We start from the raw sequence: 25,730 nt of genomic DNA on the forward strand, positions 1-25,730 counted from the left end.
TTTTTATCGTTACCCAGTCACATAAAATGTCTGACAGGCAGGAATGCAAAATTTGAAAATAACTGAAAAACTTTCTCCTTGACAACTCTTTCTATTGCGTAGCAGAATTGCTATCATTGTAATGTATAAAATTTTGTGCATACTCACACTTGTATGCCTTCTGTTTTTATTAAAAATTTAAAAAATATGTAAATAAAAAATACCTTACCAATGATCAGCATGTGGGCATATTTCTAAAATAGTTTATGATCTGAATATAAAGTGACTCGTTCCACATCATTAGAATTTATCGTTTAAATGGTCCATGGGACATGAAACTGACTAATTAATTATGGGGTAATAATTTTTCTTCTGACATTCGAGTACGCCGAAGCTGCATGTAAAAGGTTATTCGTGTTATTGTATGCTTGTTACAAATTAGTACCCGCAAATTTACACAATATCTAGTTGCTCATAATAATCTAATCATAAACTAGTCTTGTTTTAATGTATTTATCTTCTGGAGGGCAAATCAGATCGAATAAACGTGTTCATGGTGGTAAATATAGGTGTCAGTGAAGTCTCGCTTTACTTTTCCAACACTTTGTATCTTATCTGACATTTTGCACCTTCAAACTTGTACTGTTAGCTGAGTACTTTCACCACCAGATTTTGATATGAAATTCATGACATTTGATCAAGCAGATAGAACCTTGCTGCCCTTGTCACCAGAAAAAATGTTATTAACCGATGGTAGCAATAGTTAAAAAATTCATCGCTCTCCGTAAATGTGCATGACGTAAGCAGCAGCAAACCAATACAAAAATTATTTGAACAAGGAATCTGAACTACGCTGAGATTTCCCATCGTTATATAAAAATCCATAAATTCTTTAAAATAAATAACAACAATAGAAGGTATTGTACAAATACAGAAGGATTTCGCTGCTAAGTGTTCTATAGAAAGTCCTTTAGCTAATCCTGTTGGATACATGCCATCCGTTGACTGACCAGGTAGTCGGAAATAATCAGGTAGGGCCTCGTACTGAAAGAACATCTATAAGTCAAATATTTACCGTATGATAGTTCTGAAAGAAGAATTGGGAGCTCAAAAGCCCCATTTTGGCAACATTTATAGATGACTGCGAGTTATATGAAAGTATCCGTAGGCTGTGCATGTACAACATCCACAGAGAATATGGTGTTAGTGGGCATGAGGAGAGCACAAACAGCAGAGATAAGAACAGAGGTGAAATGCCAGGAATGCACATCTAGGGAATTGGATATACGCACAGGTTTGTGATTGTGTGATGCTATCTCACCTACACTGTTTTACCAAACCTTCGAGGAAGTCATCGGGGAGATGGACAGCAATGACAAAGACGGCAGTCTTACGTATCCACGCATCTATTAGCATATACAGGGTGGCCATTTGATAGTGACTGGGACACATACCTCACGGAATAAGCATCAAACGAAAAAACTACAAAGAACGAAACTCGTCTAGCTTGAAGGGGGAAACCAGATGGCGCTATAGTTGGCCCGCTAGATGGCGCTGCCATAGGCCATCGGATATCAGCTGCGTTTTTTAAAAATATGAATCCCCATTTTTATTACATATTCGTGTAGTACGTAAATAAATATGAATGTTTTAGTTGGACCACTTTTTTCGCTTTGTGATAGATGGCGCTGTAATAGTCACAAACGAATAAGTACGTGGTATCACGTGGCATTCCGCCTGTGCGGACGTTATTTGCTTCGTCATACATTACCCGTGTTAAAATGGACCGTTTGCCAATTGCGAAAGAGGTCGATACCGTGTTGATGTGTGTCTGTTGTGATCAAAATGCCCAACGGGCTTGTGTTATATATGTTGCTCGGTATCCTGGACGACATCATCCAATTGTCCGGACCGTTCAACGGATAGTTACGTCATTTAAGGAAACAGGAAGTGTTCAGCCAGATGTGTAACGTCAACCATGACCTGCAACAAATGATGATGCCCAAGTAGGTGTAGCTGTTTTAGCTGCTGTCGCGGCTAAACCGCACATCAGTAGCAGACAGATTGCGCGAGAATCGGAAATCTCAAAAACGTCGGTGTTGATAATGCTACATCAACATAGATTGCACCCGTACCATATTTCTATGCACCAGGAATTGGATGACGACGACTTTGAACGTCGTGTACAGTTCTGCTACTGGGCACAAGGGAAATTACGGGACTATGACAGAGTTTGTGCACGCGTTCTATTTAGCGACAAAGCGTCATTCACCAACAGCGGTAACGTAAACCGGCATAATATGCACTATTGGGCAACGGAAAATCCACGATGGCTGCGACAAGTGGAACATCAGCGACCTTGGCGGGTTAATGTATGGTGCGGCATTATGGGAGGAAGGATAATTGGCCCCCATTTTATCGATGGCAGTCGAAATGGTGCAATGTATGCTGATTTCCTACGTAATGCTCTACCGATGTTACTACAAGATGTTTCACTGCATGAGAGAATGGCGATGTACTTCCAACATGATGGATGTCCGGCACATAGCTCGCGTGCTGTTGAAGCGGTGTTGAATAGCATATTTCATGACAGGTGGATTGGTCGTCGAAGGACCATACCATGGCCCGCACGTTCACCGGATCTGACGTCGCCGGATTTCTTTCTGTGGGGAAAGTTGATGGATATTTGCTGTCGTGATCGATCCACCGACAACGCCTGACAACATGCGTCAACGCATTATCAATGCATGTGTGAACGTTACGGAAGGCGAACTACTCGCTGTTGAGAGCAATGTCGTTACACGTATTTTCAGATGCATTGAGGTTGACGGACATCATTTTGAGCATTTATTGCATTAATGTAGTATTTACAGGTAATCACGCTGTAACAACATGCGTTCTCAGAAATGATAAGTTCACAAAGGTACATGTATCACAATTGAACAACCGAAATAAAATGTTCAAACATACTTACGTTCTGTATTTTATTTTAAAAAACCTACTTGTTACCAGCTGTTCGTCTAAAATTGTGAGCTATATGTTTGTGTCTATTACAGCGCCATCTATCACAAATCGAAAAAAAATTGTCCAACTAAAACGTTCACATTTCTTTACGTACTACACGAATGTGTAATAAAAAATGGGGTTTCCTATTTAAAGAAACGCAGTTGATATCCGTTTGACCTGTGGCAGCGCCATCTAACGGGCCAACCTTAGCGCTAGACAAGTTTCGTACTTTGTAGTTTTTTCGTTCTACGCTTATTTCGTGAGATATTTTGCCCGGTCACGATCAATGAACCAGCCTGTATATGTTGATGACATAGAAGCTCCAGTACAATCGATAACCGAAACGGTGGAGACAGTGGAGGATATCGCCCTGACACTGAGAAGCCCGAAGTGTTGTATGGAGAAGCCGTGCGGAGAGCCCCATTGCAAGCTGGAGGTCTGCGTTGGGCTAAGGTAGAAAATTTTAAGTTCTTGGACACCTGAGTTACTAGCCACCACGCCTTAATGACGGATATGAACGTATTATTAATATATCTACCACACACTTATGCATGAAACAGAAAATGGTATTACACACAGTCTCAAGCATGTAAAAGCCAAATATGTAATGCATACTACACTTCTGGCCATTAAAATTAAAACAGTGTGCACATGCAGAATATCAAATTGGCATAAAGTAAACAAAATTCTTGAATACTTTAATCTTTAGCATTCCAGTGTAACTGCGCAAAGTACATTCTAAGGAAAAATACGATGCACCACGAAGGGATTATCCAAATTAAACTAATATCGGTAGGTGTGATGTACATGCACAGACAAACAGTAACATTGCATGATTTATTAAAAAAGCTCTTCGGCGTGACATTGATTGATAGAACTGCTGACTGTCCTCCTGAGGGATACTGTGCCCAGTTCTGTCCAACTGGCGCGTTAGATTTTCAAAATCTCGAACTGGTTGGAGGGCCTTGCTCATAATACTCCAGAAATTCTCAATTGAGGAGAGATCCGGCGGTCCTGCTGGCTAAGGTAGGATTTTGTAGGCACGAAGATAAGCAGTAGAAAGTGCCACTGTGTGCACTCCACTGTTATTGAAATGTAATCCCAGCATGGGGTGCCATGAAGGGAAACTGAACGAGCCTTAAAATATTGTCTACTTACCGGTGTGCTGTAAGGGTGCCGCTGATGGCAACCAAAGGAGTCCTGCTATGACATGAAATGTCACCCCAGACCATCACTGCTAATTGTCGGTCTGAATATCGGACAGCTCTCAGTTTGGTATGCAACCGGTCCGGTTTCGTTGCCCTTCGAGGCAAGCCTTCCTCGTCATATATTTCAGCAAGATAATGCCCACCTGCACACGGTGAGAGTTTCTACCGCTTGTCTTTGCGTTTTTCGAACCCTGCCTTGGTCAACAAGGTCGCCGAATCTCTCATCGATTGAGAACGTTCGGGTCCTTATGTCCAGGGCCTTCCAATCATCTGGGGGTTTTGACGATCTATTACTCCATTGAACAGAATTTGGCACAATATACCTCAGGAGGACATTCAATAAATCAGTCAATCACTGTCAAGCCAAATGAGTGCTTGGATAAGGTCCAGAATTGGATAAACGCATTATTGACATATTCAATTTGTAAATCTCTTTCTCGTGATAAATGATCCAACTTTGCTGAAATTGTAGCCTTTTTTGGCAGTGCATGAACGTCACATATAGCGATTTCCGTCCCATTCCGAAAATTCATTCATGTTGTATCGGTTTCTTTTTTCTTAGAGTGTAGTTAGGAGTTAAGACGACCAACATTCTGTATATAACATAGGGATACGCTGTCAGTTTCTTATTTAGAAATCGCGTTTGAATGATGGTTGATATTGTGAGAAGATCGTGTTATGTCTCGCGTAAGAAGGAAAACTGTCTGGCAGCACATGTTGGGATATGACAGTGCCACGATGGTCGCCTGTCAAAACTACGCTTTTACCTTCCATGATATTGTTGGTTAGTTTGGTTTGGATCTCACAACAGTCATGTGAGTATGGAATCGATGGCACAAGAGAGCCATACTCGACAACGTTTCGGATCTCAAATGCCCCAAGCGAATAGCGTCCAACAGGACACATGTATTGCTTGCTGGGACCTGCAGGATAGTACAGCTGCATCACTTACCTTATGTAGGAAATCAGCTTGTTTGCAGCAAGATAAGTATCCAGAAGGACAATCTGATGACTCTGGAGTTCCATACACGGTGGCCATTGTTGACGTGACAGCAGAGAGAGGTACTCTAACAGTAGTGCGCCCAACAACAACCCTCGACATGGGAGTGGCACCACACTGTCTTTTTTAGACGAGCTCTGATTCTGGGTACAGCGCCACGATTAAAGTATTCGTCCATGGATGGTCTGAGGAGAATGAACAATGCCACCAGATTCCATTAGTCATCTTCATATTGGCGCAGCCCCTGTTGTGCTTGCATGGGGTGCCGTTTAGTAAGAAACACGATCGCCTATGACACGCATAGCTGTTAATTTGAAAAGCTGCAGCTACATTTCTGATGCCTTGAAGCCGTTAACTGTGTTCTATCATCAGGTGTTTCCGTGACGTCATCATTCGACAATATAACGTGAGGCATTATGTTGCCCATGATGTCCTGACGTACCTATATACACAGGCTGTTTGACTGCTGACCTGGTCAGCACGTTTCCGAGATCTCTCATCTTCTGCAAACAAGTAGGAATGGCACGCTGAAAGATTGGCTCACCACCACTCGCCTGTCACTACGACTGATGAACTCTGTCATGTAAACTGTGCAGTCACATTAATATGACCGCCTGTCAAAAGCCTGAATGACCACCTTTTGCAGTGAAGACAACTTCGAGACGTGCAGGAAGAGCCAGTGGCCAGCTGAGAAGTATCGACAGGGATGTGGAGCCGTGCTGACTCCAGTGTCATGAACCAGCTGTCTCTGATTTCTTAGTCAAGGATCCATGATGCGAACAGCCCGATGGATGTGATCATACAGATTCTCGATTTGGTTCAAACCCGGAGAGTTTAGTGGCCACGCACTTACAATGTGAGCTGTGTGACATGTTGCACTGTCCTCCTGGTGGATGCCATCACGCTGAGGACAAAAAAACTGAATTTAGGGGTGGACATGATCTCCAAGGATAGGTACATGCTTGTATTGCTCCAAAGTACCTTTCAGAATGACGAGATCACCCATGGAATGCCATGAAAACATTCCGCAGTCCACAACGCTTCCTTCTTCAGGCTGAGCCTTCTGACAATTGTTTCAAGGTGTTCGCTTTCACATGTTTCACGCCGTACACGTCAACAGTCATCTTTTCGATGGAGCATTAAACGTGATTCATCTGAAAATGTCACCTGTCGCCTCTCAGTGGACGTGCAGTTGTAGTACTGGCATGCAAATTCCAACCTTCGTCGCTGATGAGCAGCAGACACATGAGCCAGACGCTTGTGCAGAGACCCATATGCAGCAACGTTCGTTGAACTGCCGTTGAGAACAAACTGCTGGTAGCCCCTCGATTCAACTTTGTGGTCATTTACCCAATAGTTGCACGTCTATTCGCCCGTACACATCTCCACAGCCGACGTCCACCTGTGTCATCTATGGCCAGTGGTGCACAGCAAGTGTCTCGGCGCCGGTTGTGGATAGCGCCATTTTTCAGTGCTCAGTATACTTTATCCGTGGCGGCACGCGAACAGCAGCCGTTTCGGAAGTGCTTCCACCCTTCCCCGGAAAGCCAATGATCTTGCCCATTTGGACGCCAGAAAAATTAAATTGGTCTGTTTCCATATTACGAGAACGACTGCACTGTTTTCCGCATCGCCCTCGACAACTTTTATATACCTTCCACTACTAGTGTTGCCACCTGCCGTCTGTGAGTGGTTATTGAATGCTGACGCCGAACATAGGCGTTGGGAACATTAATGTGACTGTGCGCTACAGTAGCATGAAATGACAAATCACTACTGTCATCGAAGTTCAGTTCTGCTCAATGCCCAGCCAGGTTGCAACCATTGGTTCTGCCAGAGGTGACAGCACTGTGTGAAAAATTTAATCTTGTACTCATCCAGCTATACTGTATATGCACATTAAGTAAAATCTGGTTATTTGTATCTCTTTTGGTGTCACAGTTTTGATGGCCAGCATCGTACTTCCATTGACGTTATACTAAACATAGTCCATGAGTATCACAAAAGTAAACGACAAGAATCTGGTAGTAGCTGAACGAAAATCTTCAAGAAGGTATTTGGCCCACTGAGAGATGTGGCTGGCTGCAGAAAAAGGAAAAACCAGCATGTGCACGAGTGATGAAGCAACCAAAAACTGTTGAAAAATCAAAGCAAGAAGAGTTCGAGAAACAGGACATGGGACTCGCATACCTGAATCCTGAATTATTGCTGTGGTATCACGAATACTTGTAGGAACACACTCGCTTGGCAGACTTACGTAGTGGTTGATAGGTAAACATCATGAAAGGAAACAGCTGAGGATTGACTTGAACTGAATGCAAACAGCTCAAGAGCGCAGTCAATGGACCCAGGTTTTGAGGTTGGAACATAACATTTAAGGTACAGCCATATAAATAAATATACGTAAGTGTTACACCCCATCAATTTACGTCCGTGTTAACAAGTTATCATTGACGACATAGTGCATGATGTCCATCTCCGTTAGCTGAGTGGTCGGCGCGGTGGAATGCCAGGCCAAGCGGCCCGGGTTCGATTCCCGACTGGGGTAGGAGATTTTCTTCGCTCGGGGACTGGGTATTGTGTTGTCATCATCATTTCATCCCCATCTCCGACGCACAAGTCGCCCACTGTGGCGTCGAATGCAATAAGTTCTTGCCCTCGGCGGCCGAACTTCCCCGAATGGGGGCTCCCGGCCCACAATGCCGTAAGCTCATTTCATTTCCATGGCGCATGATGCCGCAAATCAGACATCATACAGATAGCCGTGTTTAAAGAATTGTTAATCTATATGTTCTATAGAAGTCATAGGTGAATGAACTCTACAGTGGGTACTGAAGTTGGGCTGCTAATGGTCAGGAAGGCCTGAGAGTCCCCATCTAAGTATGGGTGCAACGGTATGGTAGGCAGGTACCTGATGGTTGCCCATCGTGAGTCGTACAAACAAGCACTTAACACTCGTTTATTCTGCGATAAAATACTACAAACACAATGTCCCGGTCAGTGGACAGAGCTAGGCCTTGGTCCTGGTCGGCATCAGAGGTCCTGAGCTGAGAGCTTCAGTGACACAGTCGGCCTTGGGGTAAGCACGCTATAGCGTCAGCGTCCTCTGTCTGTAGAGTGGCGGCAAAGAACTGCCAGGTCAGGATTCTGGTCCTGGCGATGGGTGGCTGTGAATTCCCCCGAGGCCGACGCCTGTGCCGTTGTGTTGGCGAGCGACTTAGAGAGAGCGTGCCAAAGCATACAGAGTCGAAATATAGACCACAGCTTGGACGACAGCGTCTTGAAGTGGCAAAGTGTGCCTACACAGGCGATGAACAGCAACAGAGTTTGTTTTACGGGCGATGATTGCTGAGCAGGTAGGTGGATAAGGCACCAACAAAAAATGGTTCACATGGCTCTGAGCACCATAGCGGTCGCGTGGTTCCAGACTGTGGCGCCTAGAACCGCTCGGCCGCCCCGGCCGGCAAGGCACGAACAACTGACCCCTAAGACAGGCGGCCAGCAGTGGGTAGCGAGCAGCTTGCAGGTGGCCTCCCGGCTGGAAAGCTCCATGTCAGCAGCATTCGGACTTAGGGTTGACATCAGGGATGCAGTTACTGTTTCTGAAATGGCAGCACTTCAGTCTCCTAAACCACAGCAGAATTGAGGTACCATGGGTAGCTTTTGGGCAACCATGACACCATTGCTCTGGTCATTTCGTGGTGTCAGCAGTTTTACAACGTTGGCCGTGCTGTAATGGTGTAGTAATTTCTCCTTTCATAAGCTCTAGGGGTACTCCTGCAATGTCAGCGTAACCTGTATGCGGCTTCTTTTGGAGCAGCACTTATTCTCCCCTTGATGCTGAGGTTTCTTGCGTCACACTTGCTATGACGTCTCCTGTTACGTCAGTCACAGTAGTCTGCTGCTATGGTAGGCGACGTCATTGCGTAACATTTCTCCGAAGCGAAATGGTCAGCGTACCTGACTGCTATTTGGATGGTCCGAGACTGATTCCCAGTATTGCCACCAGTAATGGTGCGTAGACTAGAAAGGGTACACTTAGCCTCATAAGGACAACGGAAACTACTGGAAGGAGGAGCAGAGGAATGTTTTGGAAAGGTCAACATAAACGTCCAGAAGCGCAGTATTCTGACCATGTGTCCCCTTCCTCTCGGAGTCCAGAGCCGCCATAGGCAGACGATGAGGCAGTGGTCGGCCAGAAATGCGAAGTTCTTTTATTTAATACGCTGGTGGAAAAAACGGTGTTATACTGTGAAGTCCAGTCCGATATTTAACATTATGAAGATGTTCATCACATGACGAGTACGAAATGATTGAACTTTCATTCCATTCTGAACTGACGACCATGATCAACAAGATATCCAGGTGCTTGGAATACAGTTTTTTATGCGTTTCGACATGGAAACAAGCAGCCTAGAAATTTCATGTTGAGGACTTTCTTCCCATGCGTGAAACACACGCTGTGCCAGCTCATCAAGATTGCTGGCTGATGCCTGGGGACTGGTGTAAGAGTATACGTCTTCCAATCGAATCCCAGACATTTTCTGAGGAAGACAAATCGGGGACCGGACGGGCTTCTTAAGGATCCGCACAAGACGTAAATGGCATGAACTACAATGTGACTCATGCATTATCCTGCTTGATTATACCATTTGGTAAGGCTAAGTAATTGGGTTTATCGTTCTTGCCAAATCCGGGAGGGCATTGATCCCTTCAACAGTTACCAAATCATCCTGTTTTATTCAATAGCTCCCCACATCCAGATTCCAGGAGCCGGAGAGGCATGGTTTTCGAAAATCACTGGTTTGTGAGAATTTTTACTGTGTTATCTACACACACACACACTGGCGTCGATTTGACCACCTTAAACAGAAGTGATACGCATCGCTGAAGACCACAGAACGCTATTCGAAGTGTCAGTTGACTCTTGCTCTACATCATGCAAGTATCTGTTGTGTGGTGTCAGAGGTAGATAATACATAGCAAGTGTAGTCTTTCGGGGTATTTGTAAACATCCCAACACACCAATGGAATGCCGTCGACAAGAGATGCTCTTGAGTGAATTGAATAAGGATAAATGTAGTGAGAATGGGAAACTGTGTGTTTTCCTTTCTTGTATGCAGTGAATGTAGAGCAGTGGTGGAGCCGGCGAGAAGGGGGCCAGTAAAAATGGTATTTCAACCACTGGTCGTCCGGGAGTCATATGTGCATGGTGCAGCAAGTATATGAATCTGAGAGCCATGGTGTAAACGACGCACCAACAAGGGCGTAATGAACAATTGGAGCGTGGTAGTTGTTTTCTTGGTTTTTCTCTCAGGTCCTACAGTATACATGTACGAGCGTTTGAATGTACTCAAGAGAGTAGTATTAGCATATCAATTGTTAGTTGTGTTGTGAAAAGTAATAGTGAAAATGTTGGGCAAAATAGACCCCTGTTTGTGAGAAGTGTGGCTGTTTATGTAGTAACTCAATAGAGAGATCTGGCTGAAGCAATCCAGGAGTCTTCACCGCAGTTGGATCGACAGGGAGATGGCGCGGAAGGATCCGGACCACCAAAAAACTACTCTGGGAAGAGAGGGTAAAAGGTAACACTACTTTCATCTGGCGTGTTTTGGGATCGGCAAAAGATTGCCCTGTTATATCGACCAGCGACGCAGCTTCCTGCTAGTGCTGGTATAAGACTCATCACAAATCTTACAAAATAAACATCAGCAGGAAAGGAGGAAATAATACACCCCACAAGTCAAGTTCTGAACCCAGTTTCCAGCAGTCGGTTGCCTACAAGGCTGGTGGTGATACCTCGTTTATAATCTTATAACCTTTAACCGAACTACAGCTGTTGTCGTCCTTCTGTTAGTTAGAGAATGTCAAACAGTCCTGCGAACTTATCATAATGTAGTCCTTCTGGTACTACACTGTCGTTCTAAGTCCACATTGTCTCCATTCGTTCTGGAGTCATTACGTTATAGCCAACTGTCAGTGTGATGTGTCGATATCGTCCCCCCGTTTTCCCCATGCCTATGATTCATCCATTCTCAAAGTCCGAAAGACGGCGGTAAGCTTAAAGTGCTTGTCCTCTAGGCATAATGTGCTGCGATTTTCACGTTAAAAGTTCCAATAACATAAGACATACCAAAAAACCATCAAAGGCACATGACTAGATGGTTACTTTGAAAAGACAATGACGTATTCCTTACTCGTACACGGTTTCTTTCTTTTTCTCCAACTTGGACGGTCGAATATTATTTCAAAGATCAAAGACAGTTATTTTAGAAATGAAATCTAGAACTTTCCTGCACCGTGTTACTCTATACTAATCTGTAAGCTCTTTTTTGGAGTGCTTGGCATTAATAATTTTGTTTCGTCAGAAAATGGATAAATTTTTATAACCCTAGCGTAGTTATCCAATATCAACTTGATCTCGACCAGATATGAAGCATTTACCCTCAAAACATGTGTTAACGGTGTTGTGTTTTGTTTCCAGCACGGCGGAAAAGGAAGAGGCAGCCGTCATCCCGTACCTGAACGCCGGCTTTAACAGGGTAAGTACAGCGGTGCTCCAAGGGCTTGCCTCTACTTAAGTTTATTATACTTGCAAATAAACTTGTTTTACTCGACCTAAACTCTGATTTATCAACGTGCCGAAGGGAATCCATAGTTTTATTGTTTAATTGGATTCAGTCAATATACTCGACAAAGAACGTGAAACTTCTTTGTTTAAATATGTGAAACTGTACTTAAATTGCTGAACGACTGAGAAGATAAAACTTCTACGTTATTTGATTCTGAAAGACCTGAGTAAAACTTAACGTACTGAGCCTACTTTCTCCTTACTTTTTCCTATCATGTCAACCCTGACCCACAATATTCTAGCGCAACACAATCTGACTGCTTAAAAAAATTACAACCTGACTTCAAATAATTATTGCAAGTGAATGGCCGTGAATGAGAAGCAATCCTGACAATAACCTATAAGTTTCATTATGCATTTACCTCACAAAAATCTTCATTACACGAACTACTGCAATACAGCGAGCGTCAATAGTTCCAGCTAAATAAAAGGTTCTAACTACTAAAGCCACTAACTACTAATAGGCACGTGGGTGGCAAAGGAAAGATTTTGTTACAAACCAAATAATGTATTTGATATCTTAATAATGTGACTTCCAGTTCAAACACGAATATTAATCGTCATTGACATCCAGCACAAAGGTATATAATCATGAATAATTTTCAATCTCCAAGTCGGATACTTCCAGTAAGTTAGCCTACGCTAACACTTCAGACCTCTACTCTCCATCAATGCTAACTTCTCACATCACTGCTGGGGGACTGATGACCTCAGAAGTTAAGTCCCATAGTGCTCAGAGCCATTTTTGTTCACCTCCAACGGCCTAACAGTACTTCCATCACTGCTGGCGTCTAACTTCCAGCTGCCCAACGCTACTGGCGATTAACTTCCAACAACGAGCCCAACCAGCCATAGAGTCTCTTACAAAGAAAGCGCAGTCAGGGATCCAATGCAAAGTGCTACACAGCGCTGCCAACACAGAAGCAGTCCACTTATAAACGTTCCCGAAACGTTCCTCGTCTTGTGTGAATACAGTCTTTCATTAACACTGAATTCAAACGTCTGCGGAGGTTGAAGAACAAAGCCTTTACTCCTAACAAAGTGCACACTGTATTGATCGTTATGTGACGCATAAATACTGACTGCCGCACTGGTACTGAGATGCATAAGGGTACCGGTTTTTGTCCAGAAATGGCTTGAGTCTTCAGGGAGACAGAGCCCGCTGTTCAATCTGTACCGAAACATTGTCGAATTTGGTTAAAATATCAATTTACTTATGTTTGTAAGTCACTGGCTCTGAGCACTATGGGACTTAACTGCTGAGGACATCAGTCACCTAGAACTTAGAACTACTTAAACCTAACTAACCTAAGGACATCACACACATCCATGCCCCAGGCAGGATTCGAACCTGCGACCGTAGCGGTCGCGCGGTCCCAGACTGTAGTGCTAGAACCGCTTGGCCACCCCGGCCAGCTGTAAGTCACTAAAACCAGTCTCTTATTTACCAGCAGGTGTTCTAATTGTACAGCATACGCAGTCTTAAAAGCTGCAGTAAGCAGTAATTCCTTTTGTAGTATGGAACACAGATCCCTCCTGTATACTCATAATTAATAGTTAAGAAAGTGTTACATACAGGCTTATAATAACTTATGGGTCTGGTGTCAGCAGTTACAAGTATTTCTACATCCTGTGCAGACCTTCAATTTGTGAACTCTGAAAATACGTTATCTGACAATCCTAAAGCTAATACTACGCCATTAATTCATATCTCGTTACCAGTCACTGCATATATGTCATATCCTACACTCGTACACACACACACACATACACACACACACACGCACACACACACACACACACACACACACACACACACACACACACAAAATAGGACCAACAAGATACTGCTTCTTTTCCGTTACATCCTCTGTGTGTGTTTTCGCACTTGCGGATGCTAAAAGCTCGGGCAGCATCCCGCCATGATAAATCTGAATTTGAGTTTAGGAAGACCAAACAAAATTAGTATTATGAATCTAACGTATGTGGATTTTCCAGTAAGCGTCATTATTCAGTGACGGTTATATTTCAGACTCGCTGATGACCTATCCTTAATTTTTAATAGATTTTATAGAGTTATAAGCCTTTGTAATCTCGCCTAAAGTTTTTAAATACTTGTTTCGACGTATGACTCATCATTAGGATAGGAAGCAATACCAAAGATTTTGATATCAACACTCAGATTATAATTTAGTATTTTTTTTTTTTTGTCTTGACATGTGTTTTCATCTGCTTAGTAGTTTGAGACGTTGGAGAGTGCACTTGTTGTTGCTAGCAAGAATATGTAAATGGTCACTCACTCTGTTCATCAGAAATACGGGTCTGCTCGTGGCGTGTTCTTTCTTCCACCACTGTGGCTCTTTGAATTTTTATTATCCACTGTTTGTAAACTCGTAGTGTACACTTACGATACGCTGTTTATTATAATCGGCATCACTATGCACTAAAATCAAAATGTTGGTCCTTCTTATAAGAGTATGCTACACTCATGTTACAAGTAGTATGCTACACTCATGTTACAAGTAGTCGCACGGTGTTGCAAAAACATCTTCCTGAGTTTCCTGCGTGTGTAGCCTTCGGCATATAGCTGTCTTACTCGCTCACCTACTCTTGGAATAGTGGAGTGGTGGGGGAAGCCGGAGTGTTGAGCAAAGTCGGCTGTGCTTGCGGAGTGCGAGCGCGGCGCTTTGGGAGCGTGAATCTTTTTTTTTCTTTCTTTCTTTTTTATTTATTGGATTTCTGGGCGTCCCCACACAGCCATCTCAATAGTGGGAAGTCAATTATGACGTGAGGACAATACAACACCCAGTCCCCGAGCAGAGAAAATCTCCTACCCGTCTGGGAATCAAACCCAGACCGAGGCGGACGAGCGCAAAGATAGAGTATTTATCTGATATCAGTTTTTTCTGAAATCAGTGGTTACAAGGAGAGAGACATACTTCTACATACACTGATCAATGGCCAGTGATGTGCTATCGATAAAAACCCATCCAGGCGATAGCAGCGTCACCTGGCGAGGAGTGACTGCTAGTCAGCCACACGCATGGTGCATGTAGTATCAGTGAGCGTGCTATCCGTGTGTAGAATATGGAAGCCGCGCGATGTATCTGAGTTTCACCGAAGGCAGATTGTGATTGCCTGGAGACTCGGCACGATCATTTCGGAAACTGCACGACTTATCAGGTGTTCGAGGAGCGCTGTGGTGGGCGTCCTCAACACGTTGAGAAACCAGGGTGAAACGGCGTCCAGACGCCGTGGGGTTGGGCGGCTGCACATCATTACAGATGTCGGACGTCTTAGGCTGGGCAGACTGCTAAAAAATGAAATGTGACGAACTGTGGCAAAACTAATATCAGACTTTAATGCTAGGCAGAGTACAAGTGTGTCTGAACACATAGTGTACCGAACACTCCTAACGATGGGCCTCCGCAGCTGACGATCCTTCCGTGTACCAATGCCCATGAGATCGGTGACTGTGACTGAAATGAGCACGTGACCATCGGCACTGGGCGTTGGCGCAGTGGCAGAGCGTTGCATGGTCTGATTAATCCCACTACCTTCTTCATAATGCCGATAGCAGGGCGCGAATCCGTCGTCATCCAGAGGAATAGCTACCTGACACCTGTACTGTGGGACGGAGACAAATTGGCGGCGGCTCCATTATCCTCTGGGGGACATTCACGCTTACACCCTGGGTCCAGCGGAGCTCGTGCAAGACATCACAACGGCCAAGGAGTATCGTACACTGATTGCAGAGCACATACACCCCTTCATAACGATAACCTTCCCCGACGGCTGTGGCATTTTTCAACAAGATGACGCGTCATGTCACAAGGCCAAGAGTGTGATGCATGGTTCGAGGAACACAGTGCCGAGTTCCAATTGATGTGCTGGCCCCCCATCTTGCCAGATCTAATCCCGTTCGAACACATTAGGGATATGATTGAAAACGCGTCAGCTCATTGCCCCCTCCCCGGAATTCACGGCAGTTAGGTGACTTGTGTGTGCAGATGTGACGCCAGCTCCCTCCAGCAACCTAGCAAGGCCTCGTAGCTTCCATACCACGCCGCGTCGCCACTGGTACCCGTGCCAAGGGAGAACAATCGGCTATGATAGATGGTCATAATGTTCTGGCTGGTCAATATGTATACATACTAGCATCCGCAGAATCTGGTCTCCGTTACGCACAATATAAAAATATTACTAATTATGAGAGGAACACCTTATTTCATGAGCATGAAACAAATCCCTTGCTAAATTTATGTTTACGAAATAAAAATAACCGACTTCAAAACAATTTTGTTCCAGGGAAAAAAACGTGCAAAATACCTCGCAGAATATGGAAAAGGCAGTCAAAATCCAACATCGTTATAAATCACAGTTAAAAGCTTACCTCTAAACAGTATGTTCTTATAGTTTGAGACTGCTTGGATAATACAGAGTATTATGGCATCGCGTTCTCTTCGTCACCGAGTGCAGGATTTGTCTGACACCTGGTCTACATCTACATCTACGGTAACCCCCTGTTCATTTCGAAGCTCTCTATTTTTTTCCTTCATGGTCATTTCATGAGATATACGTAGGACTCTTCTAGGAACATACGCTCCCGAAAGTTTAATAGTAAAGCACAACGCGATGCAGAACGATTCGCTTGCACAGTCTGCCGCTGAAACTGGCTGAGCATTTCCGTGTCGCTTCGCACCTACTAAATGAGCCTGTAATAAAACGCGCTGCTCTTCTTTGGGTACACTCTATTTCCTCAACCAGTCCTATCTGGTACGGATCCTAGACTGACGAGCAATATTCAAGTATAGTCGAACGATGGTTTTGTGTGCTACCTTCTTTATTGATGGACTACATTTCCTAATGATTATTGCTATGAATCTGCCTGACATCTGCTTTACCCGCAGTTAATTTTATGCTCTGGTTCCACTTTAAATCGCTCGGTACGCCTACTAGTACGTATTTTATGAAAGTAACTTCTCCCACTTCTCCCAGCGATTGTTCTGCAATACTGTAATCGATCAATAATGGATCTTTTTGCCTATTTATGCGCAATATCAAGTGTCGATCCTCTTCACATATTCCTGTACTTAGTTACTATTTCCTAATTCTTTGTATACAACAGCATCATCCACGAAACCCCTCATGGAAATTCCGACGTATTCTAGAAGGTCATTTGTATACCCAGCCGGGAAAAAATAAGTACACTCTGTCAGAGGTTTCCAATTCACTGAAAATTTATTGTTGCAACAATGCATATGAAGTACTTGAAATGAATACATTTACAGATCAATAGCACGGGTGGTTCTAATGTAAACGGTACACATGCTGAAACCCTCATATTAGTACGTGGTGTAGCCTCCACGGGCGGCAGTGCAGGCGCAGACACTGGCACACGTTCGATCGTACATATGGCGAATACTGTACTGGGATACGCTTGCCATTCATGCTCGACCTATTCACGTAGTTTTGTAAGAGATGTTTGTTGACGAGTCGCTTCTCGTAGCATCATATCCCACACGTGTTCGATTGGACACAAGTCCGGAGATTATGCTGGCTAGGGAAGCTGCTGCACACCTTGCACAGCACGTGGAGTTTCACGGGTTTGTGTGTGGGCCATTATTAGCCTATTGGAACAAAACATCACCTTACTGTTGCAAGAACGGCAAAAGAACAGATCTAATAACATTCTGCACGTACCGAGCGCTGGTTAGCTTCTCCTCTACAAACACCAAAGGTGAACAACAGGCTTGGCTTATCGCTTTCCAGACCATAAAGCTTGGGCTGAGGCGAATGCACTCTACGGGGCAGCACTCAACAAGCCTACGTCGTACGCGTAAACGACCATCACTTGCGTGCAGGCAGAATCTGCTTTCATCGCTGGAGACCACGCTGCGCCATTCCATCTTCCAAGCAAACCTCTGACAGGACAAATCGAGCCTTGCACACCGATGCTGTGGCGTGAGTTGAAGACGGGCTAGAGGTGTGTGTGCCCGTAGTCCCACTGCTAATAACCGGTTCGCAACAGTTGTTGTTGAAACGTCTGAGCTCACAAGGACTCCTATCTGTCCCGTTGTAGGTCTACAATCTGATGCGCATACAGTACGATGATCATGGCGGGCATATGTCCTGCGTGGACGGCCAGAATGTTCACGTGTCCAGTAATACCAGCATCGTTGCACAACTGACGCAGCACGTCCAACTCGTGTGGCAATTTTCCGAAAGTACCATACCCGCCACTCGGAAGGCCATAATTTGACCCCTTTCAAACTCGCTCAGTCGGCTGTAGGAAGCACGAGTGCGTCTCTGTGGCAAGTTTGCCTGCTTCCTTCACACATTCGCACCACACTGAGCCTTCCGACAGTGAACATTCCCTATTAAGGAGTAGACACAGACGGCGCTCTGATAGCTGTGCCACTATTCTATCTGTTGACGAACGACGCTGAAACCATAATCAGTATATCTACTACCCCTCAGATGGCATAAGTAGTCATCAGATCGAAATCGATGCCACCTTTCCAGCTGTATTAATTTTTTTCCAGAAATGTGTATAATGAAAACTAATGATCCTGTAACATTCGCTTAGAGCACTCCCCAAGTCTCTTTTATGTCTGAAGACTTCCCTCCGTTCAGCATGTTATGTTGTATTGTGATTGCTAGGAACTCTTCAGTCCGGCTACACAGTTGGTCTGACATTCCACACGCGCGTATTTTGTTGATTAGGAGGCAGAGCGGAATTGCATCGAATGCGGAGCGGAAGTCAAGGAACATGGCATCTACCTGGCGACTGTATCTATTGATTTCTGGGTCTCGTGAATGACCAGAGCGAGCTGTGTTTCACACGATCGTTGTTTTCGGAGCACGGTCTCCAGAAATGTCATAATACGTCTAACAGCATCAACCATGGGTTGAGCATGGTCGTGGTTTGAGGGTTGTGCAGCATCGATACAGGATCATCGAATCTGTTGTCCAGACTTACAAGCGATATTTCAGCAATGTGTTCGTCTTCCAAGACAAAAAGAAACGAGCACATCGCACCCGCGTCGTGAACACGTTCCTCTTGGTGGCAGGAATAACTGAATCGAATGGCCAGCAACATCTGCTATTATGAACACGACTGACTATGTATGGGACCGGATGAAAGTTGCAAAGCACTCTTCACGCACTAGACATGCTATGCGGAAAAATGGCATCGATACGATACCCAAGACAGCAAAGTACTCGAACTATAGCGCAGTCAGCTTAACATCTCTTGCATCCAAGATGCTAGTAAGAAAAACCTATAGAAAAATGGAAAAGAAAATTGTGGATCTGTTAGACGACAACCAGTTTGGCTTAAATAAGCGTAAAGGCACCAGAGGGGCAATACTCTTGATAATGGAAGCTAGACTTAAAGGAAAATAAAGACACATTCATAGGATTTGTCGACCTAGAAATAGCGTACGACAAATAAAATGACGCAATATCTTAGAAATTTTCAGGGTAACAGCACGAGTAATATACAATTTGTACAAGAACCGCGAGGAAAAACAAGAATGGAAGACCAAAAACGAAGTACTCGGATTAGAAAGGGTATGAACCAGGGATGTAGTCTTTCGTCCCTACTCTTCAACCTGTACATTGAAGAAGCAATGGCTGAAGTAAAAGGATGGTTCCGAAGTCAGATTAAAACTCATGGTAAAAGGATGGTAGTGATAAGATTCGCTGATGACATTGTGTTCTCAGTGAAAGTGCAGAAGAGTTACAAGATCTGCTGAATGGCACGTTTGGTCTACTGAGTACAGAATGTGGACTGAGAGTAAACCGACGTAAGAAGATCATGCTGAGTACCAGAAATGAGATTAACGATAAATTTTACATCAGAATTGGGGACCACAAGAAGAAAAAGGCAAGGAATTCTGCTACCTTGGAAGCAAAGTAAGTCATCACGCACGTCACAAAAACGATATAAATAGCTGACTAACACAGACAAATAGGACATTTCTGCCCAATCGAAGTCTACCAGCATCAAACACTAACCGTAATTAGATAATAAATGAGGAGGTTCCCCGCAGGATCGGGGAGGAAATGAAATAAGAAAAATATTGACGAGAAGAAGGGACAGAATGGTAGGAATTAGGCAAGACATCAAGGGAATAACTTTCATGTCACTAAAAGGAGCTGCAGAAGGTAAAAACTGTAGAAGGAGGTAGAGATTGGGATACATACAACAAATAACTGAGGACGCTGGCTGCAAGTGCTAGTCTGACATGGAACCCCTTGAGACGAGGTCGGTAGAGGTCAGTGAGGTTTAAGTCATTCAACTCCCAACATATTGTCTACCATTCAGTTACAATATTGGCTGCTAATGGCTATAGGGGGAGGGACTGGAGGTATCCAATGGCGAGTACAGCAGGAGGCTACGGAGCGTAGTTGAACTGCTTAGTCGACGAGTTACAACATTGCTACAGTGCTAGTAGTGTTGATACAAAGCAGAGCAATGACAACGATAAACAAAGCAAACGTTGCATTATGTCTACAAAAAAAAGTTGTCGAAGTTGACACCTCATCAGAAAGAACCCAAGAAATTTCACAGAGTGACAAACAAATGGGAGCTGAAACATTGGCGTTTCTGCAAGATGAGTCAAAGGAATGTGTGGTATCGTATACGCTCGACTGTGTGGACAATGTGTATGAGGAGTACAATGATGACGATACGTGCTTAACAAGTGAAAGTGATACTAAAACAGGCACAGCTGTCTGAAAGGGAGCCACAAATCCCGTCTCCAGTGAGACGTAGTAAAGTACAATCGTTGTCCAAATAGCGGGTACTATACATAATTACGTACATAGAAGATCATCCGAAGCATAGTAAAAAAAACGATTAAGAGCATATTTCGAATAATTGTGCAGCAATGCGACCGTGTAATGCATAAGAAAAACTACGGATATTCAAGGGAAGACAAGGTGCACTCGTTACAAAAACTGGTGTTTGCTCTTTTCAACAACGCTCGATACATTTTACAGGCTGTGCAATAGTGATCCACAACGCTATGCAGTAGCGCGCGACATAGATTACAGTGATTTCTAGTGAGGCAGTGGATGGTTGCACAACTTCAGACAGTGCTACAGAATTGGAAGACGTAAGGTTAAGAAATTTCAAACAAAGTATCAACTTGTCGGTGCACAGCAACCTGCGGAATCGGCTCGAGAATTTGTGGATGAGATAAAAACTTACCCCACCGTTCAGTAAGGAACTTTTCAACTCTGACCAGTCTGAATTTGGAGAGGAAATACATATGGAAGAAACCCTGTAGATTAGAGGTACCAAGAGAGTTGTATAAAGATCAACTAACGCCAATCCCTTAACGCATTCGTATACAATTATGCCGACTGTTAATCTGGATGGTAAATTTGCTGGAAAGTTATTTATCTTGCTGCAAGAAGTTGGAGGTGCTCTGCCCCTACGATTCTTTCTCGTGTGCGTGATCTTTCAACTGCAGTAGCAAATATTTACGTCATAGCAAGCAAGAGTGGTGAAATGGGCGTAAAGTAACTAAAAGTATGTTATGAGCCCTGCTTTTGGCCAGTAGCTGCTGAAAAGAACTTGCTTTTGCTTGGTTCCTGATGTACGTATAAAAATCATACACCTTTAGAGCAAACTATTCCGCCTGAAAAGTGTTTTACATTGCAATTCATACCACCCGGAACCATTGGACCAATTCGGCCTCTGGATGTTTGTTTTTCCGTGCGTCTAACCTACACTATGGCGCTATCTGCAGCTTCGCCTTAAAGTATAGCCAGTTTGACGATAAGCTTCATGACAGACGGTTTCGCATTCGGTTGCATGCCATTACGTTCCATCAGTTCTCATCACCCCGTTACGTCAGTATGAGTCTATATGCATTCTTTAAGAGTAGATACCTGCACGGTTTGTAACTCCCAAGGAGTTCGCCTTGATCTTGTTGGGGCGAACCTTTGTGATTACAGTGTCGCACCGTTTTTCATTCGGTGTTTATGATCCGTTTTGAACACTTCTTGAATCTCGATGAAAACCATTTTGTAAAGTGTGATACAGACATCCAATATAAGGATGATCTGTGCACCTTCCGGACACTCAGCCGGCTGGAGTGGCCGAGCGGTTCTAGGCGCTACAGTCTGGAACCGCGCGACCGCAACGGTCGAAGGTTCGAATCCTGCCTTGGGCATGGATGTCTTTAGGTTAGTTAGGTTTAAATAGTTCTAAGTTCTAGGGGACTGATGACCTCAGCAGTTAAGTCCCATAATGCTCAGAGCCATTTGAACTACACTCCTAGAAATGGAAAAAAGAACACATTGACACCGGTGTGTCAGACCCACCATACTTGCTCCGGACACTGCGAGAGGGCTGTACAAGCAATGATCACACGCACGGCACAGCGGACACACCAGGAACCGCGGTGTTGGCCGTCGAATGGCGCTAGCTGCGCAGCATTTGTGCACCGCCGCCGTCAGTGTCAGCCAGTTTGCCGTGGCATACGGAGCTCCATCGCAGTCTTTAACACTGGTAGCATGCCGCGACAGCGTGGACGTGAACCGTATGTGCAGTTGACGGACTTTGAGCGAGGGCGTATAGTGGGCATGCGGGAGGCCAGGTGGACGTACCGCCGAATTGCTCAATACGTGGGGCGTGAGGTCTCCACAGTACATCGATGTTGTCGCCAGTGGTCGGCGGAAGGTGCACGTGCCCGTCGACCTGGGACCGGACCGCAGCGACGCACGGATGCACGCCAAGACCGTAGGATCCTACGCAGTGCCGTAGGGGACCGCACCGCCACTTGCCAGCAAATTAGGGACACTGTTGCTTCTGGGGTATCGGCGAGGACCATTCGCAACCGTCTCCATGAAGCTGGGCTACGGTCCCGCACACCGTTAGGCCGTCTTCCGCTCACGCCCCAACATCGTGCAGCCCGCCTCCAGTGGTGTCGCGACAGGCGTGAATGGAGGGACGAATGGAGACGTGTCGTCTTCAGCGATGAGAGTCGCTTCTGCCTTGGTGCCAGTGATGGTCGTATGCGTGTTTGGCGCCGTTAAGTGAGCGCCACAATCAGGACTGCATACGACCGAGGCACACAGGGCCAACACCCGGCATCATGGTGTGGGGAGCGATCTCCTACACTGGCCGTACACCACTGGTGATCGTCGAGGGGACACTGAATAGTGCACGGTACATCCAAACCGTCATCGAACCCATCGTTCTACCATTCCTAGACCGGCAAGGGAACTTGCTGTTCCAACAGGACAATGCACGTCCGCATGTATCCCGTGCCACCCAACGTGCTCTAGAAGGTGTAAGTCAACTACCATGGCCAGCAAGATCTCCGGATCTGTCCCCCATTGAGCATGTTTGGGACTGGATGAAGCGTCGTCTCACGCGGTCTGCACGTCCAGCACGAACGCTGGTCCAACTGAGGCGCCAGGTGGAAATGGCATGGAAAGCCGTTCCACAGGACTACATCCAGCATCTCTACGATCGTCTGCATGGAAGAATAGCAGCCTGCATTGCTGCGAAAGGTGGATATACACTGTACTAGTGCCGACATTGTGCATGCTCTGTTGCCTGTGTCTATGTGCCTGTGGTTCTGTCAGTGTGATCATGTGATGTATCTGACCCCAGGAATGTGTCAATAAAGTTTCCCCTTCCTGGGACAATGAATTCACGGTGTTCTTATTTCAATTTCCAGGAGTGTATTTTGAACCAGACACTCATTTTCTGTCGCCTTCTAATACACATGGTCAGTCATTAGCAATTAATATGTTTCCTGTCGTAGTTGTTAACACAACACTTTCAATTGAGCCTTACTAAAGACTGAACTTGTGATTACACAATCAAGGGGTTTCTTGTGAGGTGAAGTAGTTGGCGCAGGAGAGGAATTCATGGTGGGCTTCACCAAAACTGATGAGCCAATTAAAAAAATTAACAGCAGTTCTTATTCTTTTATTCGCAGTTAGTATTGAATCTAGTCCACACATATTCACAGTTTTGTGAATAATGCAAAGCTCGTTGTGAGCAGTTTATTTCTACGGACATCAGAGACGTGAAGCATCACTACTTTTTTCGATGAAAAAAAAACTTTCAATGACAGTTTCAAGTTGCCGATTGTGACCTGTAAGGTTGAAGGCGAAATACACCACATATCGAGGTCTCTGTATTGGACGTGTAGTTTCGAAAGCCGTTCTTTCTCGTCTTCGTGGAGTGCCTCATCTCCTTGCCCTTGGTACAGAACACTATATTCAGCACCAGCTACGCAATTCCACTGCGTAATTCCACCACGTGTAGCTTGTTACCCTACATACGAAGCTTGATTTCTTAAGAAAAGCTTTATCAAGATAGCAACCAAAAGAGAGGTGATAGGCTGTCATAAAATAGGAAAAGGGAAGCTCTAACAACGGTAAAGGACTGTTGCATTGTTTCTTCGATATGTTAGACGTGAGCTATATTTCTCGGTGTTCACTATGGTGGTTGTACAACGAAATTTTTAACGAAAAATCAGTTTGAAGCTAAGCTCAATTGGAGCCAAATTTCAGAAACTAGAAAGAACTATTCTTATCAGGCCTTGTTAGTAATGTTAACGAGCATCTGCACTTAAACTGCTTGAAGCAAGCCACAACAAAGTTTGAGGATCCCTCTTGAAGGCAGGCATTGCTTGCTGGCGTTAACTAGTGAGGAAGGAGTTCAGCCGCGTGCGCACCGGTTAGTGCAGTCCACTGGCCGTGTAATGGGGCTGCAGCCCCACAGGGTCTGATTACAGGGGAGGATGGTTCCAAAAGTTAGGTAACTTCGGGCTAGCGGTCCTAGAGTGATCCAGAGATGAGAGGAGATCTAAAAAATTGTCAGTGACGTGACCTGTTTTTCACAGAAGCTCACAGAAAGTGTTTGCTCTTAAGATTGATCAATTTGTTGCCAGAATACTTCCGGTTTTCACCATCGGGTGCCGTTTCAGTTTATGCTAGGCACGTTTGAAGTTATTCATGATCGACATTACAAAACTAGTATTGGAGAGGGAGGAAGGATGGAGGGGAGAAGGAAACACAAGCTCCGACAAGTACGTTAGCTTTAAGACAATCTCCATTGGCTACTGTAAGCTTTTGGGCCACGTTTATTTTGTTGTTGGAGACAGTTATACAACGATGGGCACGGAATTTATTTTATGCTCCTTAAGACTGGCGACACAGTTTACACGTCTGCAACCAGGGGCAGATGATAAGCTCGATTGCCTTTTTTAACGTGCATGATATATTTTCGAGGACAGTTTCTTTGACAGCCGTGGTGGCCGAGCGGTTCTAGGCGCAACAGTCTGGAGCAGCGCGACCGCTACGGTCGCAGTTTCGAATCCTGCCTCGGGAATGGATGTGTGTGATGTCCTTAGGTTAGTTAGGTATAAGTAGTTCTAAGCTCTAGGGGACTGATGACTTCAGAAGTTAAGTCCCATAGTGCTCAGAGCCATTTGAACCATTTGAACAGTTCCATTATGTTCGCACTGTAGGAGGCTTCTGAATGAATCAATCGAAACACTAATTTATGATACTTGTTTGTGTGATGTTTGAATGATATTTCGCCATTTGACTTTAAAAACTTCTTTATTTTATATTCATACCATGATTTCGGTCTTCGACCATTATCAACTACAGCAATGAAAAAGTTTTATGTGCAAATTCATAGAAAGTGATAAGGACCAAAATTTATCTTTAAGCCATTTCAGTGTCAGAACAAAAATTATTGAAGTAATACAACTTACATGTTGAGTACAGTTAATCTTTAAGTGAATTCAACGTCAAGGGTATCCCAGAGAGTAGGTAAGTACCAGACCACAAAAATGAATGACGCACAGGTAGCAAACATGTTTTCCAACCATATTACAATTGAGCCGCAGAATAAACATCA

At 44.6% G+C, this 25,730-nt stretch overlaps 1 protein-coding gene across 2 annotated transcripts in view; it reads left to right on the forward strand.

Moving 5' to 3' along the window:
* The window catches only part of LOC126483878 (high affinity cAMP-specific and IBMX-insensitive 3',5'-cyclic phosphodiesterase 8A), a 1,729,999-nt gene that overhangs the window by 1,363,213 nt on the left and 341,056 nt on the right, over window positions 1-25,730 (forward strand). For both annotated transcript variants that reach the window (XM_050107127.1, XM_050107128.1), the window contains exon 8: window positions 11,678-11,735. In XM_050107127.1, the coding sequence (XP_049963084.1) occupies window positions 11,678-11,735 (58 nt within the window). The remainder of the gene's footprint in view (window positions 1-11,677; window positions 11,736-25,730) is intronic.

Source organism: Schistocerca serialis, chromosome 6 (genome assembly GCF_023864345.2).
Source record: "Schistocerca serialis cubense isolate TAMUIC-IGC-003099 chromosome 6, iqSchSeri2.2, whole genome shotgun sequence".
Taxonomy (NCBI): Eukaryota; Metazoa; Arthropoda; class Insecta; order Orthoptera; family Acrididae; genus Schistocerca; species Schistocerca serialis.